The 23456-nt window shown below is 35.2% G+C and overlaps 2 protein-coding genes across 2 annotated transcripts in view; both read right to left on the reverse strand.

The window, feature by feature from the left end:
• Positions 1 to 16144, reverse strand: part of c5 (complement component 5) — a 29484-nt gene extending 13340 nt beyond the window's left edge. Inside the window, exons 1-21 of the mRNA XM_073840796.1 lie at positions 15901 to 16144; positions 14814 to 15009; positions 14567 to 14720; positions 14399 to 14469; positions 14218 to 14312; positions 13566 to 13648; positions 13379 to 13469; positions 12737 to 12842; positions 12525 to 12663; positions 12310 to 12425; positions 12028 to 12228; positions 11694 to 11885; positions 7423 to 7629; positions 7177 to 7338; positions 6948 to 7074; positions 6794 to 6865; positions 4932 to 5034; positions 4473 to 4585; positions 4260 to 4344; positions 3987 to 4075; positions 171 to 307 (exon numbers count right to left, since the gene is read on the reverse strand). Of these exons, the coding sequence (XP_073696897.1) occupies positions 171 to 307; positions 3987 to 4075; positions 4260 to 4344; positions 4473 to 4585; positions 4932 to 5034; positions 6794 to 6865; positions 6948 to 7074; positions 7177 to 7338; positions 7423 to 7629; positions 11694 to 11885; positions 12028 to 12228; positions 12310 to 12425; positions 12525 to 12663; positions 12737 to 12842; positions 13379 to 13469; positions 13566 to 13648; positions 14218 to 14312; positions 14399 to 14469; positions 14567 to 14720; positions 14814 to 15009; positions 15901 to 15971 (2610 nt within the window). The 5' untranslated portion in view covers positions 15972 to 16144. The remainder of the gene's footprint in view (positions 1 to 170; positions 308 to 3986; positions 4076 to 4259; positions 4345 to 4472; positions 4586 to 4931; positions 5035 to 6793; positions 6866 to 6947; positions 7075 to 7176; positions 7339 to 7422; positions 7630 to 11693; positions 11886 to 12027; positions 12229 to 12309; positions 12426 to 12524; positions 12664 to 12736; positions 12843 to 13378; positions 13470 to 13565; positions 13649 to 14217; positions 14313 to 14398; positions 14470 to 14566; positions 14721 to 14813; positions 15010 to 15900) is intronic.
• Positions 16145 to 17131: 987 nt separating this feature from the next.
• Positions 17132 to 22684, reverse strand: prdm12b (PR domain containing 12b). The gene is made up of 5 exons (XM_073841221.1): positions 21587 to 22684; positions 19795 to 19985; positions 19540 to 19695; positions 18262 to 18376; positions 17132 to 18145 (listed from the first exon to the last, which is right to left on the reverse strand). The coding sequence occupies exons 1-5, from the start codon at positions 21804 to 21806 to the stop codon at positions 17721 to 17723; spliced, it is 1107 nt and encodes a 368-aa protein (XP_073697322.1). The 5' UTR covers positions 21807 to 22684; the 3' UTR covers positions 17132 to 17720.
• Between the last annotated feature and the right edge of the window lie 772 nt (positions 22685 to 23456).

The following is a 23456-nucleotide window of genomic DNA, read 5'->3' on the forward strand; positions in this document are numbered from 1 at the left end:
ATAGAAAGTTCAAAAGAATAGCATTTATTTGAAATGGTAAATTTTGTAACAATGTAAACGTCTTCATTGTACCTTTTGATCAATTTAATGCATCCTTTTAAAATAAATTAGACATTTTTACTGACCCCAAACTTTGAATGGTCCTCCTGAATAAGAACTGGATGTCTTACCTTAATGCTTGAATAATGCTGATTGTAGACTGAACCACTGAGCTCAATCTGCTCTCCACGAACCATTGAATAAGGCAAGGGCACATTCACACTAATGTCCTGGGACACCTGAATCTCTTTCTCTGACATACAGATCCCTGACCAAAGAAACAGGAGAGTTTGACATTCTTACCAAAAACACCTTAAACAAAGGTCTGTGCGCACAATATATGCCATTATTTCCTGAAACGTTTGTAATGAATGCTATCTTTGTGAAGCTTGCATATGGTTGAAATTCTACATTTAAACAGCATTTTGTTGTCACATGATCTCGTGACAATCAAAATTATTCAACCCCTTTAACCTCTAAGACATTTTGCTGCAGAGAACAATATTTTGTGAAAACAATTCAACAAAGGCATCAGTAAGTTTATTAATACACATTTGAGTAATTCTGAGAACGTAAGTTGAAGAATAATGAAAAACAGTCAAATTAGCTCTAAATGTTCCTGTTCAAAATTATTCAACTCCAAAAGTCAAATTTGGTGCAGAATCTTTTACTCTTTAAAACCACCAATAAACGCTGCTTGGAAGTGCTTAGAAGCTTATGTCACCTCTCTACTGCAGTCTTGGCCTATTCCTCACCTGAGCTTTCAGATCACTAATAATCTTTGGTTTTCACATTGCCACTGCTTTCTTCAAATTCAACCAAATATTTTCAATGAGAATTAAATCTGGAGGCCACTCAAGAATATTCCATGACTGATCCCTGAACCAAGCATAAGTATATTTGGATGTATACTTTGTCCTGCAGAAAAGTCCATTGATCTTCAGTCTTTGCACCAAAGGCATCACAACTCTTGCCAAAGAATGGCATAATACTTCAAAGAATCCATGATGTCCTTCATACTGTCATGATTTCCACTTCCTGCAACAGCAAAACATCCCCGTAACAGGACTGGTCCACCTCAATGTTAGACTGTTAAGATGGTGTTCCTCTTCTCATAAGTTTTTCCTTTTTTGCACCAGACATACCACTGATCCATTGGTCCAAAAAGTTCCCGTTTGAACACATCACATAAAACATTCTCCCAGCAATCCACAGGTCTATCTAAATGAATTTTAGCATATTCAAGTTTTACGTTCTTCTTGGTAAAAAGTGTCATTTGGCAAGATGCCCCAACATGACTTCTTCAAACTCTGCATTGAAATGTTTTTCCACCTTTCATTTGGTCATCTTAAACGTTTTTGGCTGTACATTGCAGGTTTTTTCTCATTTTTGATATTATCAAACATTTTATGATAGCGTGCGTTTTCTTCAGCTGCAAACTGTGTTTCTAGGAACTTTTAATGTCCTGGAAATCTTTTTAATGTCCTGCCCTAGACTTTCTAAAGGAATACAATTATTTCTTCTCTATAGCTTTTGTGAGAACTCTGTTGACTTTGTCACATTAGCTACTCAAACATCAGCACATACATGGGCTAACTGTATGTATGTGTAACAGCTTTATCACTTTTAACAAGCCAGACATTATCACTTTTAACAAGCCAGTAATCTGTTGTAGATGCATTTTTATAAAGTTCTGGATCCTCAGAAAAGCTTATATTTGTAAAGTACTGCAGTCTCTGGGGGGTTGAATAATTTAAATTGCAACTGTACTTATGTGGCATGTGAATTGCATCCTGTTATCATATTGGAAACAGACTCAGTCAATCTGCATGTTAATTCAATTTAGTTTAAAGGATCTTAACTTTTGCAGTCCAGTGTAATAATGAGTAAAAGTAGAAATAAAAAAATAAAATTACTTTCAGTTCTTCACTCACAGTAGAAATGTAGGGTCCAGTTGAGCAGATTGCAATCTGGGATACAGATACTTACTATACTTACTATAAACTTACTAGATACATACAGTTGCAGTCAAAGTTATTCTACCCCTCAGACTGCAGTACTTTAAAAATACAAGCTTTTCTGAAGATCAAAGGGTTGTATTAAGATAGTATCTGCAACAGTTTACTGGTATATTAAAAGTAATAATGTCAATATATAATGCAATGTTTTGGAGTTCTAGGATTTTTTAATAACACAGCTATGTCATAACTATTCAACCCCTATTCAATGTTGCTGCTTTTAAGTCACTTATTTTTATAGTAGGGAACAAAATTGTCTTAAAACACAATTAAGCCTTTAGAAACTCTATTAAAAAACAGAATTAGCTTGGGCTGTTACACATACATACAGTTAGCCCATGCATGTGTAATAAGTCAACAGAGCTCTCACAAAAGCTATAGAGTACAATAATGTTATTACTTTAGAAAGTCTAAAAGCAATTTGAAGATTTCCATGATATCGCTGGCAGCCTTATTCCTAAAATGCATTGTATCAGAAAACCTTTTAGGGTGTTGACCACAAAAAAGCACAATATCATAAAATGTTTGATCAGAACAACTGACAAAAACCCGCAAGCTGCAGCCAAAGACTTGCAAGATAATCTGACGAAAGGAGGTAAAGCATTTTAATGCAGTGTATAAGAACACTAGACCAGTATGGCCTTCATGTTGAAGAATCTTGCCGAAAACCACTCTTGATCAAAAAGAACAAAAAGGCCCCTTTGAACATGCTAGAATTCATTTGGAAAGAATGTTTTTGGAATGATGCAACCAAACTGGACATTTTTGGACCCATGGATCAGCGGTATGTTTGGTGCAAAAAAGGAAAAACTTATGAGCAGAAACACCATTTACATCGTAAATCTTGGAGGTGGATCAATCCTGTTATGGGGTTGTTTTACTGTAGCAGGAAGTTGCAAAACATAATCGTATAAAGGACATCATGGATTCTTTGCGGTGTCAGGCCATTTTTAAAAAGAACTGTGATGCCTTTGGTGCAAAGACTGAAGCTGATGATCAGTGGACTTTCCTGCAGGACAATCATCCCAAAGAATACATCTAAATCTTCTTATGCTTGGTTCAGGGATCAGTCATAGAATGTTCTTGAGCGGACTGTTCAGTCTCCAGATTTATTTCTCATTGAAAATATTTGGTTGAATTTGAAGAAAGCAGTGGCATTGTGAAATGTGAATGCTTTTTCAGGCGAGAATTTGGACTAAGAGACTGTAGTAGGTGACAGAAGCTTCTAAGCGCTTACAAGCAGCATTTATTGGTGGTTTTTAAGAATAAATGTGATTTTTGGGGGTTGAACAATTTTGAACATGAACATTTAGAACCAATTTAAATTTTATCATCATTCATCAATGTTACATCCTCAGAATCACACAAATGTGTTTTAATAAACTTCCTCTGACAGTTTACTGATGCCTTTGTTGTTGTTTTTATAAAATGTCTTGCAGGTCAAGGTGGTTGAACAATTTTGATTGCAACTGTACTATATTGCCTTAAAGGAATAGTAAATGAAATTTGGATCATCATACTCACTCTCAAGTCGTTTTTCAGTGGAACACAAAAGACGATGTTTTGAAGAATGTTAAATAGTTTCGGTTCTGTTTGACTCCTATTATGTGGGTAAAAAATACGAAATTTCTTCTTTTGTGTTCCACTAAATAAAAAAAAGCCATACAGATTTGCAGTGACATGAGGGTGAGTAAATAATGACAGAATTTTCTTTTTCGGATGAACTGTCCCTTTACAATTAATGTGCTGATGTAATTTGTAGTTAATCAGTAGATAATTCACATAATTAGTACATCAATCACATATTAACATTCGCAGTATTTAATATGTTATTTCAGCCAATCTGATAGCAATTTAGATGCATATAATGCCTTTTTCAGCCACCAGGTGATGCTAAAACAAATCATTAGGTCCAGCTTGATAACTTACCCTCACTGAATACCCCAACTGCTTTCAGCTCCCATAAAGTCAGTGAGTCTGGAAGACTTTTGGTAATGCTTACTGACCCAGTCCTTGAACTGATTAAAATAAAAGGAAAAACCACATCATTTTACAAAATTCATTTTATGTTGTTTCTGTACATTTTTAATTTTTAAATCTGCAAAATCAGGCAATAAAATGTGTATTTTGTTAAGAATTGTTTTCATAATTCTCTAGGATTATTTTTTAGAAGGGATTATTATGGTTCAGAAAGTTTCTTACTTGCTGGTGTGTTCCTCCCACAACCAGCTCTCAGGGAAGTAGCTCCTAATCTGAGATGACATCCCGTCCATCAGAAACTCGATTGCTGCAATGGAGAATGGAGAACTTTAGATCCTGCCTTTATATTTGAGTTTATATTTATATTGGAGTTTAGTCATCCAAGTTACTTTAGAAGTTCATTATGATAATGATATATGTAAGAAACACCCATACCTGAGCGACTTAAAATGATTTTATCCCCACTGTTTTTACGGAGATTCTTAGCATAGACACAGCATTCTAAGAAAGCACGCCTACACAGTGTCTTCTGCTGCTTAGTAAAGCCTCTACAGGTTTCCAGAAAGATGAAATGAAATGTCATATAAAATGATATGTGATTTGTTATACAAGAAATGAATTACAGTAGCAGTAACTATTTACAGGTTCCAAAACAAAGTTGCATAGTAAGTAGATGTAGATATATATAATGATGTTTATTACCATACAATGTTAATTCTTTTTATTATGAGTAATATGTATGTAATATGTTTACGTAACTACAAAACAAACAGCAGTGATGCCTACAATAAAACTCTTTTAGAAAAATATCTAATATTAAACTAAAAAAACATCTCTGAAAAATTATTTAATGTAAAGTAAGAGTAAAATTAGAAGGATTTAGTAATTCCTTACGGAGGAAAAGTCATTCTCTCGGAACGATCTGCACAGGCTTCAAGCACCGGGTCACTATCTTTCCCAGATATGCAGCACTTCTCGAACGCCCTATAGGTTCTGGCTGTAGAACAAACATGTGGGCATAAATATATTTTGACGATGTTGCTATAATAAAAACAAAGGGTATTACATCATACTGTGACTGTTTTCTATGGAAGCCTGTTTCTGCCACTGAATATAAAAAAAGGGAATTGTGACTTTTTATCTCACAATTCTTATTTTCTTTGGAATAGCCAGTTAACATCTTTCTCTGAGATATAAACTTTCTGAGAAATGAAGTCAGAATTGCATGATATCAATTGATTATCAACTGACTGTGATAATGTCTTGAATTTCTGAATTTATAACTCAATTGCAAAAGTTTATATCATGCAATTCTGACTTTTTTATAGTTGCGAGATATAAGCTAGCAATTTTGAGTTACAAAGTTCTATTTTGGGGGAAAAAAGGTCTAAAATGTTACAAAATAAAAAAAACGTATCACCCAATTCTGACTTTTTTCTCACAGTTGCAAGTTTATATCTCGCAATTCATATTATTTTTTTTAGATTTGTGAAATATAAACTTGCAATTCTGAGTTAAAAAGTCCAATTTTGAGGGGAAAAAGTCAGAACTGTGAGATAAAAAGTCAAAATTCTAAGAACATATCAGTCTCCCCCACGAAAAACTGGACTTTATAACTCGCAATTGCATACAAATTCGCATTTGCGAGAAAAAAGGTTATTTCTTGCTTTTGCGAGTAAATATCACACTATTCTGCAATTTTTTCTCTGAATTGTGTGATATAAACTTGCTACTGCAAGAAAAAAATATTGAAATTCTGACTATATCACTCACAATTTTGAGTTTATATCATGCAATTCTGACATTTTTTTTCAGAATTGTAAGATATAAACTTGCTACTGCAAAAAAAAAACTGAATTGTGTGATGCAAACTTGCATTTGTGAGAAAAAAAACTTTTCTTTCTCTCAATTGTGAGTTTATATCATGAAATCCTGACTTTTTTTCAGAATTGTGAGATATAAAACTTGCTACTGCGAGAAAAACAAGTCTGAATCGTGTGATGCAAACTTGCATTTGCAGTTGTGAGTTAATATCATGCAGTTAGGTGTAGCCAAACACAAATGGCAGAATTGTGATAATGTCTCATTTCTAAATATATAACTCAACTGAGTTTATATCACACAATTCTGAAGAATAAACATTTTTAGAATTGTGATATAAACTCACAAATGTGAGTTATGAAGTTAAATTTTAAGGGGAAAATATATATAAAAATGAAAAGTTATTGCAACCTTTTATCTCACAATTCTGATTTTTTTTTCTCAGTATTGCATGATACAAACTCTCAATTCTAAAAAAAAAAAAATCTGATAAAAAGAACTGTAAGATAAAAAGTCACAATTCTGACGATATATAATTCCCCCCTTCAAAATTGGACTTTACAACTCGCAATTGTGAGTTTTTATCTCACAATTCTGAAAAAAGTCTGAATTGCAAGTAAAAAAAGTCAAAATCGCAAGAAAAAAATCGGAACTGCGTGATACAAATTCGCATTTGCGAGAAAAACCTTTATTTCTCGCATATTTATTTATATCACGCAATTCTGACTTTGTTTCTTGCAATTCTGTTTTTTTCAGCATTGTGATATAAGTTATAAAGTCCAATTTTGAGGGGAAAAATGTATAAAATGTAAAAAAAAATCAGAAATGTGAGATAAAAATTACAAGAACACTTTTTTTTTATTTTATTTTTTAGTATATTTTATATATTTAATGGGGTTCCATAGTTTTTAGACATGCAATGCTTGCAAACAAACCCTTTAGTTTAAACTTCTCTTCGAAAGGGGTAATTGAACGCTTTGGCCTAACCAAGTCTGAGCAAGTCCCTCCTACAAAAAAGAAAGAGAATACATTTGCCACTGTTTCAGAAAATAATCATGTGCTCTAGTGAGCTTTAAAGTGAGCATGTACCTTCACTAGAGATCTTGGCGTTTGCATTAGTGACGAACATAAGGCCGACGCGGTCAAACACATCAGCATTATTTTTGCCTCCTCCTTTTCCGCAACCCAAGTCACTTTGCTCAACATGTTGTAGCACCTGTGACAATGAGAAATCCACATGATGTTATTGGCATTTCTCCAAAAAACATATAATATTTGACTATACACAACTTCCTTTTGAACAAATCCTCTATTTTACCTTTTTGAGAGGGTCCTTGTCATTAGATTTTAGGTTGTACAGGGCCGTATCTACAGCAGAAAAAGCCACCAGTGACTGTTCTCTGCTTGAAGTTGACACTTTTAATTCGAGTTTGTCTTTGGGTTTGTAAACTTTCTGTGAGTTGGGAGTTGATATCTCTACCTGAAATATATTTATATGAGTCATGATTTCACAATGTATAACTACATGAAACACATCACAGTTACTGATGGCAGAGAAATTTACGTTTAAATTGTTAAGACATTTAGCCTTCACATCAATCCAGGTGGAGTCTGCCACCAACTCTGCCCTTTCCTCCCCATGCAGGACGTAGTACACCAATAGCCGAGCTGATGGCACCATGTCAGGGGTGATCATAATGTTGAGGTTCTGATTCTTCATACTGCCCCACTTTACTGTTTTAGACTGCACAACTTTTCCTTTGGAAATAATCTGAGAGAAAAAAAAGATTGCATCACAGTAGATGATTCACTGGAAGCACAATTACACATATGTTGCATTCAGATGGACTGTGTTAGAGCAGATGCGGATTCAAAAGTTTGGAATAAATACTTATATTAAAAGTCTCAAGATGCATTAAACTGATACAAAGTGACAGTAAAAACTTTTAGAATGTTGGAGAAGATTCAAATAAATGCTGTTATTTTAAACACTGTACTTTCTGGAGATTCCTAAAAAAATGTTTCACGGTTTACACAAATGTGACCCTGGACCACAAAACCAGTCATAAGGTTAAATTTTACAAAACTGAGATGTACACATCATATGAAAGCTTAATAAATAAGCTTTCTATTGATATATGGTTTGTTAGGATAGGACAATATTCGGCCGAGATACATCTATTTGAAAATCTGGAATCTGAGGGTGCAAAAAAATCAAAATACTGAGAAAATCACCTTTAAAGTTCCCCAAATTAAGTTCTTAACAATGCATATTACTAATCAAAAATTACATTTTGCAAAAATCTTCATGGAACATGATCTTTACTTAATTTCCTAATGATTTTTGGCATAAAAGAAAAATTAATAATTTTGACCCATACAATGTATTTTTGGCTATTGCTACAAATGTACCCCAGCGACTTAAGACTGGTTTTGTGGTCCAGGGTCACAAATGCATTAAGCAGCACAACTCTTTTTAACATTGATAATAATAAAAAATGTCTTGAGCAGCAAATCAGCATATTAGAATGATTTTTGAAAGAACTCTGTGACACTGAAGACTGGAGTAATGATGCTGAAAATTCAGCTTTGCATTAAAGGAATAAATTACATTTAAAAAAAAAATAATTTTTGCAATTATTTTAAATTGTAAAAACACTTCAAAATATTTTTAATCAAATAATTCTAACCTTGGTTCAACTTATTTTAAAAACACTAAACTACCAACCCTAAACTTTTGAACAGTGGTGGGTTTAAATAACATTGACAGTATGACAATTATGATGACTGTTGACAAAAAAAAATCAGTTTTACAATAAATTGTTTTAGAGAAATATATACAGTGAGGAAAAAAATTATGTGATCCCCTGGTGATTTTGTATAAATGATCAGTCTATAATTTTAATGGTTTATATTAACAGTGAGAGACAGAATAACAACAAAAAATCCAGAATAATGCATTTCAAAAAAGTTATAAGTATTTGATCCCCTATCAATCAGCAAGGTTTTTGGCTCCCAGGTGTCTTTTATACAGGAAGTGCTCCTAATCTCAGCTTGTTACCTGTATAAAAGACACCTGTTCACAGAAACAAACAATCAATCAATCAATCAGATTCCAAACTCTCCACAATGGCCAAGACCAAAGAGCTGTGCAAGGATGTCAGGGGCAAGATTGTAGACCTACACAAGACTGGAATAGGCTACAAGACCATCGCCAAGCAGCTTGGTAAGAAGGTGACAACAGTTGGTGCGATTAGTCGCAAATGGAAGAAACACAAAATAACTGTCATTCTCCCTTGTTCTGGGGCTCCATGCAAGATCTCACCTCATGGAGTTTCAATGATTATGAGAACAGTAAGGAATCAGCCCAGAACTACACGGGAGAATCTTGTCACTGTTCTCAAGGCAGCTGGGACCATAGTCACCAAAAAAAACAATTGGTAACACACTACACAGTGAAGGACTGAAATCCTGCAGCGCCCACAAAGCACATGTACAGTACAGGCCAGTCTAATGTTTGCCAATGAACATCTTAATGATTCAGAGAAGATTTGGGTGAAAGTGTTGCGGTCAGATGAGACTAAAATCAAGCTCTTTGGCATCAACTCAACTCGATGTGTTTGGAGGAGGAGGAATGCTGCCTATGACCCCGAGAATACCATCCCCACTGTCAAACATGGAGGTGGAAACATTATGCTTTGGGGATGTTTTTCTGCTAAGGGGACAGGACAACTGCACTGCATCAAAGGGAGTCGTGGATGAGTATGACCCAAAACACACGGCCTAGGCAACAAAGGAGTGGCTCAAGAAGAAGCACATTAAGGTCCTGGAGTGGCCTAACCTGTCTCCAGACCTTAATCCCATAGAACATCTATGGAGGGAGCCGAAGGTTTGAATTGCCAAACGTCAGCCTCGAAACCTTAATGACTTGGAGAGGATCTGCAAGAGGAGTGGGACAAAATCCTGAGATGTGTGCAAACCTGGTGGCCAACTACAAGAAACGTCTGACCACTGTGATTGTAATTTTTTTCCTCACTGTAATGTGAGCCTCAAAATTATACATTAGGAGAAAATTAAAATTTAAAAAAGCTAAAGAGTGGTAAAAATTAATAGTCACGCTTGAAGTATTGAAGTATTTTTACTCTGCTGTAAAAGTACATTTTAAGTGTCTGTACAAAAATGGACATAGGCAGATGTAAACAGTAGTGAAGTATTTTTACTTAGCTGTAAAAGTACTTTTCAAGTGTCTGTACTTTATCAGACATTCCAAAGCATAATACTGTACTTTTTACTGCACTACGTTTCATATTGTGACACTGTCACACAAGAAACATGTTTTACCAATCTATTTATTACAATGATTTTATGTATAGTAGAGTTTTAAGTGTTTACATGTTTGTTAGTTTTTGTCCATTTTATTCCTCTTAACATTTTGAGTGTGTATGTCTTTAAGAAATGAATGGTTGGCCTGTCATGTGACCAATCAAGTCACATGACAGGAAGCAGGAACTATATAAAGTGAGCAGCATGCCAAACAAACAACTACCATACACAACTGGATTGAGGAGTTTCCTTTCAGTGGACTTACCTTTCCAGACTTACCACAAATTGGACTATCACCCATTTTGGGTTGTATATACACTGGTGGACACCTTGGGACTTTTTCAGCACACTAGGATTCTTGGACTGTTTTAGGGTATGGTCTAATGGACTGTATGCTTTTAACAGACTAAGTTTTCCTGGTTTTATTGTGTTGTTTTAAAGTCTTGTGAACTTTGTAAATACACCATTCTTAACCTTATTTCTGTTTTATGTCATTCTTTTAACACCGTAATCTCTCACACAGTAAAATCTGACCCCATTTTTCAACTTTGTAATCCAGCCTTTTAGGCTGATTGTTACAATATGAAATATCATTTAACACTTAATTACATTAGAAATCTATTCTTTTTTTAGTCTACCACATAAGATTTACTTGAGTACAAGAAAGTGCTACATTTTTAATGCTCTTAAGTATTAAAGGTAAAACAAACAACAACTTTAATTTATGAAACGTAGCACAGTAAAAAGTATGACATTATGCTTTGGAATGTAGTGAAGTAAAGTTTTCCAGAGAAAACACTCTGATAAAGTACAGATACTTTTAAATTTACTTGAGTAAAGTAAAAATACTTCACTACTGTCCGCCTCTGGCCATAGAAAATGAATGGGAAATAGGCAAAAATATGAAAATACAGAGATGCTTTTGTGTACAATCTACAAATCAGCCACAATGCAGGAAAAAAGGGGTGACAAAAATTAAGCAATTATGCCTGAAAACATTGCTCAGTAACTAATGAATACACAGCACTGACTATATAGCTATACAGACATCTAGTGGCTACACCATGGCATTATAGATGATTTTCTTTATTTTTTTCAACAAGGTAGAACAAATCTGCCTCAATTCAATGGATTTTAAATGCTTTTGCTCTAATTTTAATTTACAAACTGAATTAAAACATTTAAAAGTTTTTTTTAATATACTAAATACTCCATAATTTAGATATGAATATTAATTAGTAACATGAAATGCAAATTATTCAAGTAGAAACATTTTGGAAATATAGTATATTCATTTCACAAAAAATAAAATTATTACACAATTATAGCATCTGGTCAGTTTTGACTGTGAACAACACAAGTGTGACTCCCAAAAGAACAATACCAGAGGGTTAACTAAATAACTTGAAATATTATTCAGATGGTAAACATCTTTTTATTATTTTGTTCCTCTTTTGTCAGTCGATTTGGATAAAAGTGTCTGCTAAATACATGCATGCAAACATACTTTACCTGATAGCTGAAGGTCTTCAGAGAAAGATAGTCACGGAAATCAAAGTAAACGTTGATGCTCATGTACTGTCCAACTTCAAATTCTGCGGATTCAGGTAAATCGATGTACAGGTAACGATGGTTGACAGACACATATGATTCAGCCTTTAGTTTAAGTGAAGCCGGACTCCAAGAAGGATCTTCCGTCTCAAACTGAAATGAGTGTAATATAAATGAAAATTTAGCATACATATATTATTTTGCTTAATAAATAATTACCTGATTAAATTATCGTTTCTATCTTTTGACCTACTCTTGTTTACCATTGGAAAAAAGAGTCTTCAGTTTTACTCACAGTGAATTCGGCTTGTTTCACATTCGCAGGAATATTACAGGTGAAGTAAGCAATTCCATTCCTCCGACTTGTCGTTTTCAACGTATCCTGGTGTCCTAGGAATTTGAGGATGTCTTGTACATTGTCAGCTGTGGTTATTGTTGCACTTGTCTTGACTGATACACCTGAAGCTGGTTTACCCAAAGGATCATTCACCATGACCTGTGGGTTCAAAATGTCACCAAAATGTTGAAATGAATGAATGCTTAAATATAATGAAACTATCTAAGGACTGTTCCTTACTCTCATAGTGTATGGTAGACCCGGTTTAATGAAAGGAGGGGTTGCAATCAGACTCAATGTATATGGACTTTCCGCAAATTTCACATTTGAGAGCACTGCCTCCTGAGAGATACCACCTGACAATATAGACATTGGTCAATGGTAGTCACATTTATTTGCCTGATGGTTTAAAACAGGTAAAGATACTCCTGTGCTGTGGAACTGACTGGACCTACCAGTTGTCTCTTGCAGCAAAACTCTTACTCGAAGAAAGGTGTTTTCTCTCATGGCACTCAGACTTTGAGGCCCGTCCGGCATGGTTGACAAAGCACGCTTGATTTTTAAGTCGATGTCTTCCAACATTCCATTTTCCAGCTAAAACAAAACCCAAAAACAAATGTGTTCTCTGAGCTCAAACATTTAAAATATTTGTTGGCAGCACACTGACCTTATATACTGAAAATGTTGAGGGTATCATGACGGTTTCTTCTGGAGAACTGTATCCGAACGTCAAGTAAATGTTTGCAGAACTAACTGGCACTCCATGAACGTACCTGTCAGCATAATATACACAAATTTAAACAATTTGCAACACTTTCAACTGAAATAATATACTTAAGTGTTCAAAATGGGGTTGAAAGACATTTTTTATGTTTCTGAAAGTCACAAACAGTACAAACAGTAATGCTATAAAATATTGTAGAATAAATATTGTATAAAATATTATAAAATAAAGTAGTTTTCTAACTTAAAACTTTCTCATTTCTAATTTAACACTGTTTTCTAACAGTTTAACATACTTGTGATGCAAAGCTGAATTTTCAGCAGTCATTACTCCAGAAGTTATTCTAATATGCTGATTTGAAGCTTAAGAAACATGTCTTTGATTAACAGAAAATTTAAAAGAACAGTATTTATTTAAAACAATTTCTTCTAACATAACAGTGCAAAGTTTTTACTGTCACTTTTGATCAATTAAATGCTTCCTTGCTGAATAAGAGGATTAAATTCTTTCATTAAAAAATAAATAAAATATAATACTGACCGCAAATGTACTGTATTTATGTTAAATAAATCAGGAAAAACCTACTTGGCTGAAATCTTCAACTGGAAAGACTCAAAGTTCTTCTCACTGATGTAGTTGGCTTCAGGCTCAATGTGGATTAAAATACTGGGCAGCACTGAGAAACAAAGCTTGATTTCAGATATAACTGACAATGAATGTCTACATAAAGGTTTAACAAAAAAAAACAAACAAAAAAAAACAAGGGTCTTACCATATTCTTTGACCTCAAACTCTGCAGTGGCACTTGTTTCAAAAGTGTCTGCATAGGTGGCCACAATCTTCCAGATTCCATATCTGATGAGATTTACATTGTGAATAAAATGATGCAGAGTCATGATGCAAGAAAGTAATAACTAATGAACACATTCAACAGGCTTTTAAGGGGATAGTTCACCCAAAAATTAAAATTCTGTCATTAATTAATCACCCTCATGTCATTCCAAACCTGTAAAACCTTCGGAACAGAAATTAAGATATTTTTTATTAAATCCGAGAGCCTGACCCTACACAGACAGCAACACAACTACTACATTCATTCAAGGCCCAGAAAGGTAGTAAGGACATTGTTAAAATAGTCCATGTGACATCTGTGGTTCAGCCTTTATTTTATGAAGCTTCAACAATACTTTTTGTGCGCAAAGAAAACAAAAATAACACATGCGTCATAGTACTCTCATAAACATGTCAAAGACTGACACTAAAGAGAAGAAATAATGAGGGTCAAAATGTGCATTTTTGGGTGAACTATCCCTTTAATTAGCTTCTCCAGCAGGACTTTCATTTCTTAAACTTCACCTGGCTGACAAGGACTAACCAGTATGATCTAGCCAGAACACCAAATGTATTGTAATAGACTGTCTTACGTTGGTTTTAATGGTATTTTAAATGGTGGAAGAAGTGGTTTTGCTCCATTGATATCTCCCATATCAATCATCTCTACTTTGATACCATTAGGGTCCTAAAAAGAAGTTGAAGCATCAACAAGGTTAACATACAGAAATCATAATTCATGTGAAGTATGAGGCTGTGAAGAAAGACACTCACCAGGAATGTAAGAGAAACAGTTCGTGTAGATTTCCTCAGCTCCTCGTTGAGGGAGTAAACACGCACTTGTACTAAGAAAACAAACGGATTCAAATGATTGTTTTGAGGTGATTCTTTCCTTTACTCACTTTATCTTTCTTTCACACGATTGATTTTTATTATACTAACCCTCTTGTTCGGGTGTGTACAGCGGCTTGTCAGTCTGGATGAAGATAAACCCGTTGACGGTAGTGACTGGGATTTTTTCATGTGCAGTGAAAGCTGGAGAAATCGCCTGAAGGTAGACGTGTTTGTCCTCTTTAGGAAAATCTTTAGCCATTATCTGGGAAATAAAAAACCATAATATTCAAGAATATCATCAAATCAGTAAAGTCAAAAAAAGTATACAAAAATATCTTTGGATTTGCAGTCCTACCCGTAAAGTAGCCTTAGCTTGATAGTCGTTCGCGGCGTTGAGTTTAACGGATTGAGATGCATATTCTTTATTACCTGGTGCTAGGTTGTTCTTCAGGTAAAGGAGTACTGTAATTTCCTTGTCATATCCAAACATCTGCACCACCACATTTTCCAAAGCATCGAGTCGCAGCAGTTTAGGTGCAGTGATTAAGTATCTGTAAAAAAAAAGGGAGTTCGTTTCTGAGGCAGATTCGATTAACAAAACAGTTTATATACATACTAGTAAAAAGTTTTTGGACAGTAGGATTTGTAATGTTTTTAAAGAAGTCTCTTCTGCTCACCAAGCCTGCATTTATGTGACCAAAAGTACAACGAAAATAGTAACATTTTGAACTATTTTTTTACTATTTAAAATAACTGTTTTCTATTAGAATATATTTTAAAGTGTAATTTAATGAATTCTATGAATTTTTAGCATCATTACTCCAGTCACATGATCCTTCAGAAATCCTTCTAATATTCTGATTTGCTGTTCAAAAAACATGTATTATTATTGTTGAAAACAGCTTAGTAGATTTTTTCAGGTTTCTTTGATGAATAGAAAGCAGAAAGAACAGCATTTATCATCAAATAATCAATTAAATGTTAATAATACTAATAGAAATGTTTTTTGAACAGCCAATCAGCATATTAGAATGATTTCTGATGGATTATGTGACACTGAAGACTGTAGTAATGACGCTGAAAATTTAGCTTTTAAATCACAGGAATAAATTACATTTTAAAATATATTCAAATAGAAAGCAGTTATTTTAAATAGTAAAAATATTTCACAATATTACTGTTTTTTCTGTACTTTGGATCAAATAAATGCAGGCTTGATGAGCAGAAGAGACTTCTTTAAAAAACATTAAAAATTATACTGTCTAAAAGCTTTTGACTGATAGTGTAAATGCCTAATTTCAGACAAACATAAGGTGTACTCACAGTTGTTTTTCACTAGTTTACGGATGTTTACATTTAGTTAACATATTTTTTACTTGTATTAACACTAACCAGTATTTTTGTTTAGTAGAAATGTTTAAATGAGGTAAATTGCAACTTACACACTTTCCTGGACAGTAATGCAGACGAAAAGATGAAGTATACAGAGCAAAAATAATAAACGTGCCATCATAGACTGTTTGCTCCTTAAAAAAACAGGTCAGGCATTTGCTCAGTTTTTGTCAGCCAAATCAATATCTGCTTTGCTTGCTTTGAGTTACTTATTAGCTCAACTGTCTTGAAACAGGTCCCAAAAATGTTTCTTTAGGTTTAGTTTTAGCAAGAATAGTTAGTCTAAATATGATGACTGAAAAATAACATCAGTCAGAATGATTAGTTTAACTGATCTGGTGTAAAAGTTTAATGCTTGATTATGAAATGCTCATTTCATCACTGTACAGTTTGCTCAGTCATTGTGCAAGTCACAATGAAAGTGAAGCATAGGCCTAGTTTACAACTAAAAGGGGATTTCATGGAGATGTTTTCTTTCCGTGGGTTGTTTTATTATTGTGCAATTCTAGTAACTTTTGGACATCAATCCGACTCTTGACTTTTGTCATTGATTTGAGTAAACTGTACACATTTAACCAGAAGCCCACTAATATTTGAACTGTGGGTTCTCATAGAAAAACGCTGAAAAGAGAGACATCATGGATATTTTGTATCATTAACCATACAAAATATGATCAATAAGTGATGACTTGTACAGCCAATATGTAACCCTGGACCACAAAACCAGTAGCACGGGTATATTTGTAGCAATAGCCAAAAATACATTGTATGGGTCAAAATGATCTTTTTTTCTTTTATGCCAAAAATCATTAGGATATTAAGTAAAGATCATGTTCCATAAAGATAATTTGTAAATTTCCTACTGTAAATATATCAAACCTTAATTTTTGATTAGTAATATGCATTGCTAAGAACTTCATTTGAACAACTTTAAAGGTGATTTTCTCAGTATTTTACATTTTTTGTATCTCTGCCAAATATTGTCCTATCCTAACAAACTTATGTATTTAGCTTTTAGATCATGTATAAATAAAAAAATTACCCTTATGACTGGTTTTGTGGTCCAGGCTCACATATGATTATAGTTTCTAAGTTGGACTAGGTGAATATTTTTACACCCATTTACATTTTTAGTTCTGTATTATCATAGCAAAATGAAACATTAAAAAAGTGACAAAATATGACATTATTTGTTAATTATTTATTGAGCATACAAGTGAATACCCAAATAATTTTATATAAGCAAACATAGTATACATAATATAATAGAACCAAGTTTTGTAATAATACTTTAAGCTTTACATACATACACAGATAAAGTGACTATTCCATGTTTTTGGAAGTAAATCTTCAACTCCTATATACATTCCTTTACATACTTCATATTGTTCATTCACAATAACATGCTTTGAGACCCACTGCTCTGATTGGGCTGCAGTGACACAAATCAGTCACTAAGTGGTGCTTGATCCCATTGGATCCTTCATAGTGGCTAAAGCAATGGGGTGATGTGGCTTTATCCTTAGTGGAATGGGACAAAACAATACTTTTGCATGCAAATATGAATAAAAGATACACTGACTACTGATCAGATAGTGTTTGATCAGACATAATGAGGCAGATCCGCCGGAACGAAGAGCCATCAGTGCGTGAACAGTCTGGCAATTAATTCAACATGAACATACAAAACAGCCCTTCCATGGCCAGTGCTGTCATAACTGAGTTCTGCAGGCCACTTCTACACCTTTAAAGAACTGCAAAGCATCCGCTAAAGGTGAGAGTACTCAGGGCCGGCTTGGCATAGATGGACTTCTACACCTGAGCCGGGAGCAGTGTGAGACTACAAACATCTAAGACGCTTCATGCCTTCTCATAGCACCATAGTGGGTATGTGATGCACCAGTGAGGCCGGGTGAGGAACCTGTGCCAGTTGAGGAGGTGGAGGAGGAGGTGAGTGGGCCTGAAGCCCTACTACAGACCCTGTGCTGGCCGGCCGATGCCTGGCGCTCTTCTGGTGCGCCCGCAGCCCTGCCAACTGGGAGTACGCGCTCTGGCAGACGTGGCACTTGTAGGGGCGCTCGCCCGTGTGGAGGCGCACATGGTTACGGAGGGTGGAGGACTGGCTGAAGCGGCGGTTGCAGAAACGGCAAACGAAGGGTTTGTCCAGAGTGTGTATGCGCATGTGGGAGCGCAGGTTGCTGCGGGAGTTGAAGCCGCGGTGGCAGATGACGCAGCGCATGCGGCTGGCGGTGGAGAGCGAGGCAGTGGAGGAGGTGTCGCACAGGTGGAATTCATCTGTGGGGAAAGAGACAGAAGGGTCAGGGATTTCAATCAGATGCTAATGGAGTTTTAACTAAGGCTATTGTAGTGCTGTGATAAAGATCAGGCCCTGAAGTGACTGAGTTACTCACCAGTTTTTTTAATCTTCTGCTGTTCATCCTCTATGCCAGGGACTCCTGGGATACCCAGGAAGGTGTTGTGGGAATTTCCATACCACACAAGCAGTTCTTGATCTGGAGGTATTGTCTGTTAATGAAATAAAAAATATATATATTAATATAAATGCATATATAAATACTAAAAACTTTTACATTTTAATTCCTGAAAGTTTAATTACCAAAGTAAATAAATTAGTGCTGTTCATTCGATTAATCGTGATTAATCGCATCTTAAATAAAGGTTTTTACATAATATATGCTGTGTTTATGTAAATAAATACACAAACATACATACATATATATATTTAAGACATATTTGCACGTATATATGTATTCATATATATATATTTATGTATTATATAACATTTATTTCTTAAATATATACATGCATACATACACAGCACACACACATATGTGACCCTGGACCACAAAACCAGTCTTAAGTAGCATGAGCCTAAAGTACATTGTATTGTATTGCCAAAAATCATTAGGATATTAAGTAAAGATTGTGTTCAGTGAAAATATTTTCTACATTTGCTACCGTAAATATATCAAAACTTAATTTTTAATTAGTAATATGCATTTCTAAGAACTTCAGTTGGACAACTCTTTTTTTTCACCTTAGATTCTAGATTTTCAAATAATGGTATATCGGGGAAATGTTGTCCTAACAAACTGTACATCAATGGAAAGCTTATTTTAATATGCTTAAATCTCCATTTAAAAATATTGACCCTTATGACTGATTCTGTGGTCCAGAGTCCCATATATTATGTAAACACAAATTTTTATTTTGGATGTGATTAATCGGTTTGAAAGCATTAAAATTAATATAAATTTATATTTGAAATTTATGATTATAAATAAATAATAGATATGTAATTAATATATATTTAATATAAATAATAGATAAATCAACTACTTAAATTATAAATATCTATCTATCTATCTATCTATCTATCTATCTATCTATCTATCTATCTATCTATCTATCTATCTATCTATAGTATTTCAGGTTACTTTATTACAGCCTTACAATTTGAATCAAAATCAAAGAGTTTCATTATTTGAGAAAATCTAGTTGACTCTATAAAAGCTCATTAAATCAAATAGAAATAATAAAAATGTACTTTCAGTTGAATGAATTGAAACTAAGATGTTAAACGGCAATTATGGAATAATATTTTATAGGTAAACGAAAATGACATAAATATAAAATTCTGAAAACTTAAAAAGGTATATAAAACGAACCTCAACTGCTTTGTAAAATATGCTGCTTCCGATCTGCACGACCTCCAGGTTTTGTTCTTGCTCGTTGCGCGCACATTTGATGTAAGTCATCCAGCTGCGATGATCCTCTTGGCTGGCATCGATGAAATAGCGCACCGTGCCATCTTCATTGAAAACCTGAGAGGAACAAAAACGCTTGCCATGAATCTCTGACTTGGCATGATGATTTACGAGGATAAACGAAGATGCATGCGACACCTGTTGAACGCAACTTACCTCCCACATTAGATTGTTGTTCTTGAAGAGATCCACATGCTCGGGTGAAATGACCCTGCCTGTAAAGGGACCCATCTCGGTGCCAGCTTTTATCCAGGTCTTGGAAAAGATGCCAAGTCCTTCTCCGGGGATTGAGCTCTGCGCAATGATGACTTCACTTGGCAGCACTAAGCTGGAGAGTTTCTGGACCTCTGGATATAGAAAGCGGGGAATGAAGTATAAAGTATAAAGTTCCAAAGAACATTTCGTTTCTATAGCTAATAAAGCCCAGGGAACAAATACAATAAAATAAAATTGAATTGCAGTGACGCAACGTGTTTGCACGCACATTTAAAAATGAAAGTTAGTTATAGTGTAAATTTAGAACAAATCTTTTATATTGTAAGGCTATATTATTATTCTAGTCTCGATATAAAGGAATGCGCAATGTGTCCATCAGTAAGACTTCAATTGCCGCTTTCAGGCGAGACACAAATAAATGTCAAACCGGTCTTTGCGTTTAAGAATTCAGCGATTTTCTACGCTTTAAATGTGACGAGGCTATATATTCATAGGCAAGAAATAGCTTATTCCGTATTCATTATCCTTTCAGAAACTTTGTAGCACTAAATGTGCGCTGAAAGAAACGAGAAGTTTCTTTAAACGGCCCTGGAATTTGTGACAAAACGCAGAAAAGGAGATTAGCTGCTTGACATGGTGTGAATAGCGGTAGAATCAGCTTTCACGGCATATTAACAGCGGGACGGAAAACTTTAAATGCGCCTGAGAGGAGAGAAAAGTGTCAAAGCGGGGGTGTGGAGACTGTCCCGAGCTGATGAATGACGGGCTTTTCTCTGTCTAACGTCCTGGCTACACTGGCGACTTTCTCAGGTCAAGCACAACGTTACCCTCATGATTTTAATAGCCTTATTTAAATAAGCTTACTTCGCAAGTGAGTGACTGTGGGATTTACAACCCTTAAATCTCCATTTTAGCCTAATGTAGTTCGAATAAATATTAATTGAACTCATATTCAGCTTCCAAACATGTCCGAATTATTTAATGATTTTAAAGGGTCTACTTTTTTGAAGGAACTTCTAAAAACTTCATTAATCTTTCTGTTGAAGTGTATCCTGCGAAACCCTACTTGTCTATTAAGCTAACCATTAACTGTCAGACTTGTTAAACAAAACATTAAAATCATTATTAGCTTACAAAATGTAAATAATTTATAGGAAGTTCAATATATGTTTTGTCAATATACATCCAAGAACTTGAGCAACTGTTGCCATCTCAAGTGAAGGCGCAAGCGGCTTTTACGCAGTCTGACTTTTATGGTTATGACTTTTTTCTAACTTTTGTGGTTATTAAATGTTTAAAAATGCCGTTGAAATGTATACTGTAAAGGGAATACAATCTTTTAAGATCCCAGTTTGCATCCTTGAAATCATACACGTATTATTTTAACCTTTACAATCTCTGAATAAGCACTCTGATTGCACTGGATTATTTTAATTCAGTTGTCCCTTTTAATTGTCACAAGCCACTAAATTAATAAATTGTCTTTTACATTATTTTAAAATTGACTTCACATATATTTTACTTTGTTCTTTCTCAAGCACTTTTAATTATCATTAATTGTATTTAAAACATGCCACACACATAAAACTTGCATTGCCTCCACAGTAAGCAATTTCATTTCAGATCTAATTTGCAATAAGAATAAATTGTGAAAACCGCTTTGCACCAAAAATACTATAGGCTAGCATATTCAAAAGTTCCCAAACAATCACGTGAAATCTTGCGAACTCACCTCCGGAGAAGGACTGCGCCAGGACCTCAGCGGTGAAGGCAGTTTTGGGGCTGACAGTGCTGGTCTTCTCCTCGAACAGGTGTTCGCCCAGGACGTTCCTCCAGCGGCCGTAGAGGAAACTGTGTAGGATGTCTGATGTGATGATGTCGGACAGGGCCAGAGTCTGCTGCTTAAATCCAGCCTTCAGAACCAGAGCATCTGCAGGCAACACTGAACCCATGATGAGCCAAATGCGAAACCCTTAACTAATATCCCTGCGATAAAACCCGACTTGCTGTTAAATTTAGACCGAATATCTACGTTGTAAAAGGCGAATGTAATCGATGAATCAGTCTTGAGGCCAATGCAATGTCAACGTGCTCTCTTCTTGCTAAGTGTCGAGAGAATGTTTCGCCTTTCCAAGGTCCCGGTGGGCTTTATATGCGTCAGGTCTGACCCACGGTAATTAGTTATTAATGACCCTCCCCTTGTGTTCTTTAGACTTGTTCAACCAGAGGAAAAAAAAACGCCACTCTTTATTGAGTGGCTACTCCTGAGGGGGTGGGGGAAGAAGGGGGAGCGATGTGTGTGTGTGTGTTGATGTTCAGGATCCAACAACCGCGTTTTGGCTAAAATAACAAGCCCAGTCTCAGCACCGTGAGCTCCGCTCCAGCTGTTTGCTCCTGAGAGACGAACAGGAGCACTTCTGGCACGGAAAACCTAAAAGCAAACTTGACTCTCAGCGTGAAGACTAGTAAAGGACCCAGGTTAAAATCTGTTAGCTGATTTATCTTTGCCTGAGAGAAACTGACAATATCGAGTTATATCAGTCTTTTTGTAAGTGCGACTTAACGTCTGAAATAAGAAAGCAAGCATCAGGCATCGTAACGTAGTTTTTGTGACCGATATATTTTGTTCCTCAGAGGAACCGAGTTAAAAAATGTCCAAGTATTTTCTTTATTTTGAGCCACAGCATTCATCATCAGATCAATAATTCTATTAAGGCATTATTCATTTATTAAAAATATTGGACAATTACTTATATAAAATTATTGCGTAATTTCAGATCATGTGGCCCAACTAACACAAGCACAAACATTACGTTTCTGTTCTTTTCGATTAATGTTAAATGTACAGAACTCAGTAATGATATCGAAATTAAATTCGCATAAACAATCTGAATAGGTTTTAATGATGTGCTTTGGAGTAGGGAAATATGCAAAGCCGTCTGGGTCAAGTATATCTTTTATTCAATCTTTTTCAGGCCGAAGTAATTTAATATTCATGGATGTTAATTTAAAGTCTTTTAGTATTGTGTGAGGTGTATATGGGCTTTTTTTCTGAATAGCCCCTTGCCTTTCCCCCTCTTTCTCCTGGGTTGATGGACTGAGACAAAATGGGCAGTTTCCCCCCTTTCCAACAGGGAGGACATCTTTATTCCTTCCCCGGCTTGCGGGTTTCCTATTCAGCTCTCTTCAAAATAATGCCGGCTGAATGAAAAGTGCTGCAAATCAATCTTTCATGGTGTTTTTGAGGGCAATTTGACATCCATGCACTCTTCTTTTCTTTGAGATAAGTACAAGGGGATGGCCCGAGAAAAAATCTGGACAAGGATGGGGTCTGGCGAGTGGGGAACTTCCAAAGGGAGATGCGAGGAGAGCGTTGAGGAGAATATAGGTGAGTGATAGGGCAAGAAAAAAGATTAGGACTCAACAGCTGCTTTTGGGGGCTAAAGCCCCCCTCCTGGCTTTTCTTTTTCTTCAGGGGTTTCACCCTCCCTGCTGAACTGGATTTGCACAAGTACAGATTGATTTGTTTTTATTGCACTATTATTGGTTTCATAAATAAGGGCAAACTTAGCCTGCATGGGGTGAGAGATGCAGTCGCGTTT

This window comes from Garra rufa, chromosome 5, assembly GCF_049309525.1.
Source record: "Garra rufa chromosome 5, GarRuf1.0, whole genome shotgun sequence".
Taxonomy (NCBI): domain Eukaryota; kingdom Metazoa; phylum Chordata; class Actinopteri; order Cypriniformes; family Cyprinidae; genus Garra; species Garra rufa.

Excerpts from the sequence above, each read along its gene's own strand:
- prdm12b (XM_073841221.1), bottom strand. The coding sequence starts at position 21,806 with ATGGGTTCAGTGTTGCCTGCAGATGCTCTGGTTCTGAAGGCTGGATTT. Across the intron at positions 18,377-19,539 it reads TATTTTACAAAGCAGTTGAG|ACAATACCTCCAGATCAAGA; the intron begins GTTCGTTTTATA and ends TTTCATTAACAG. Across the intron at positions 18,146-18,261 it reads GCAGAAGATTAAAAAAACTG|ATGAATTCCACCTGTGCGAC; the intron begins GTGAGTAACTCA and ends CTTTCCCCACAG.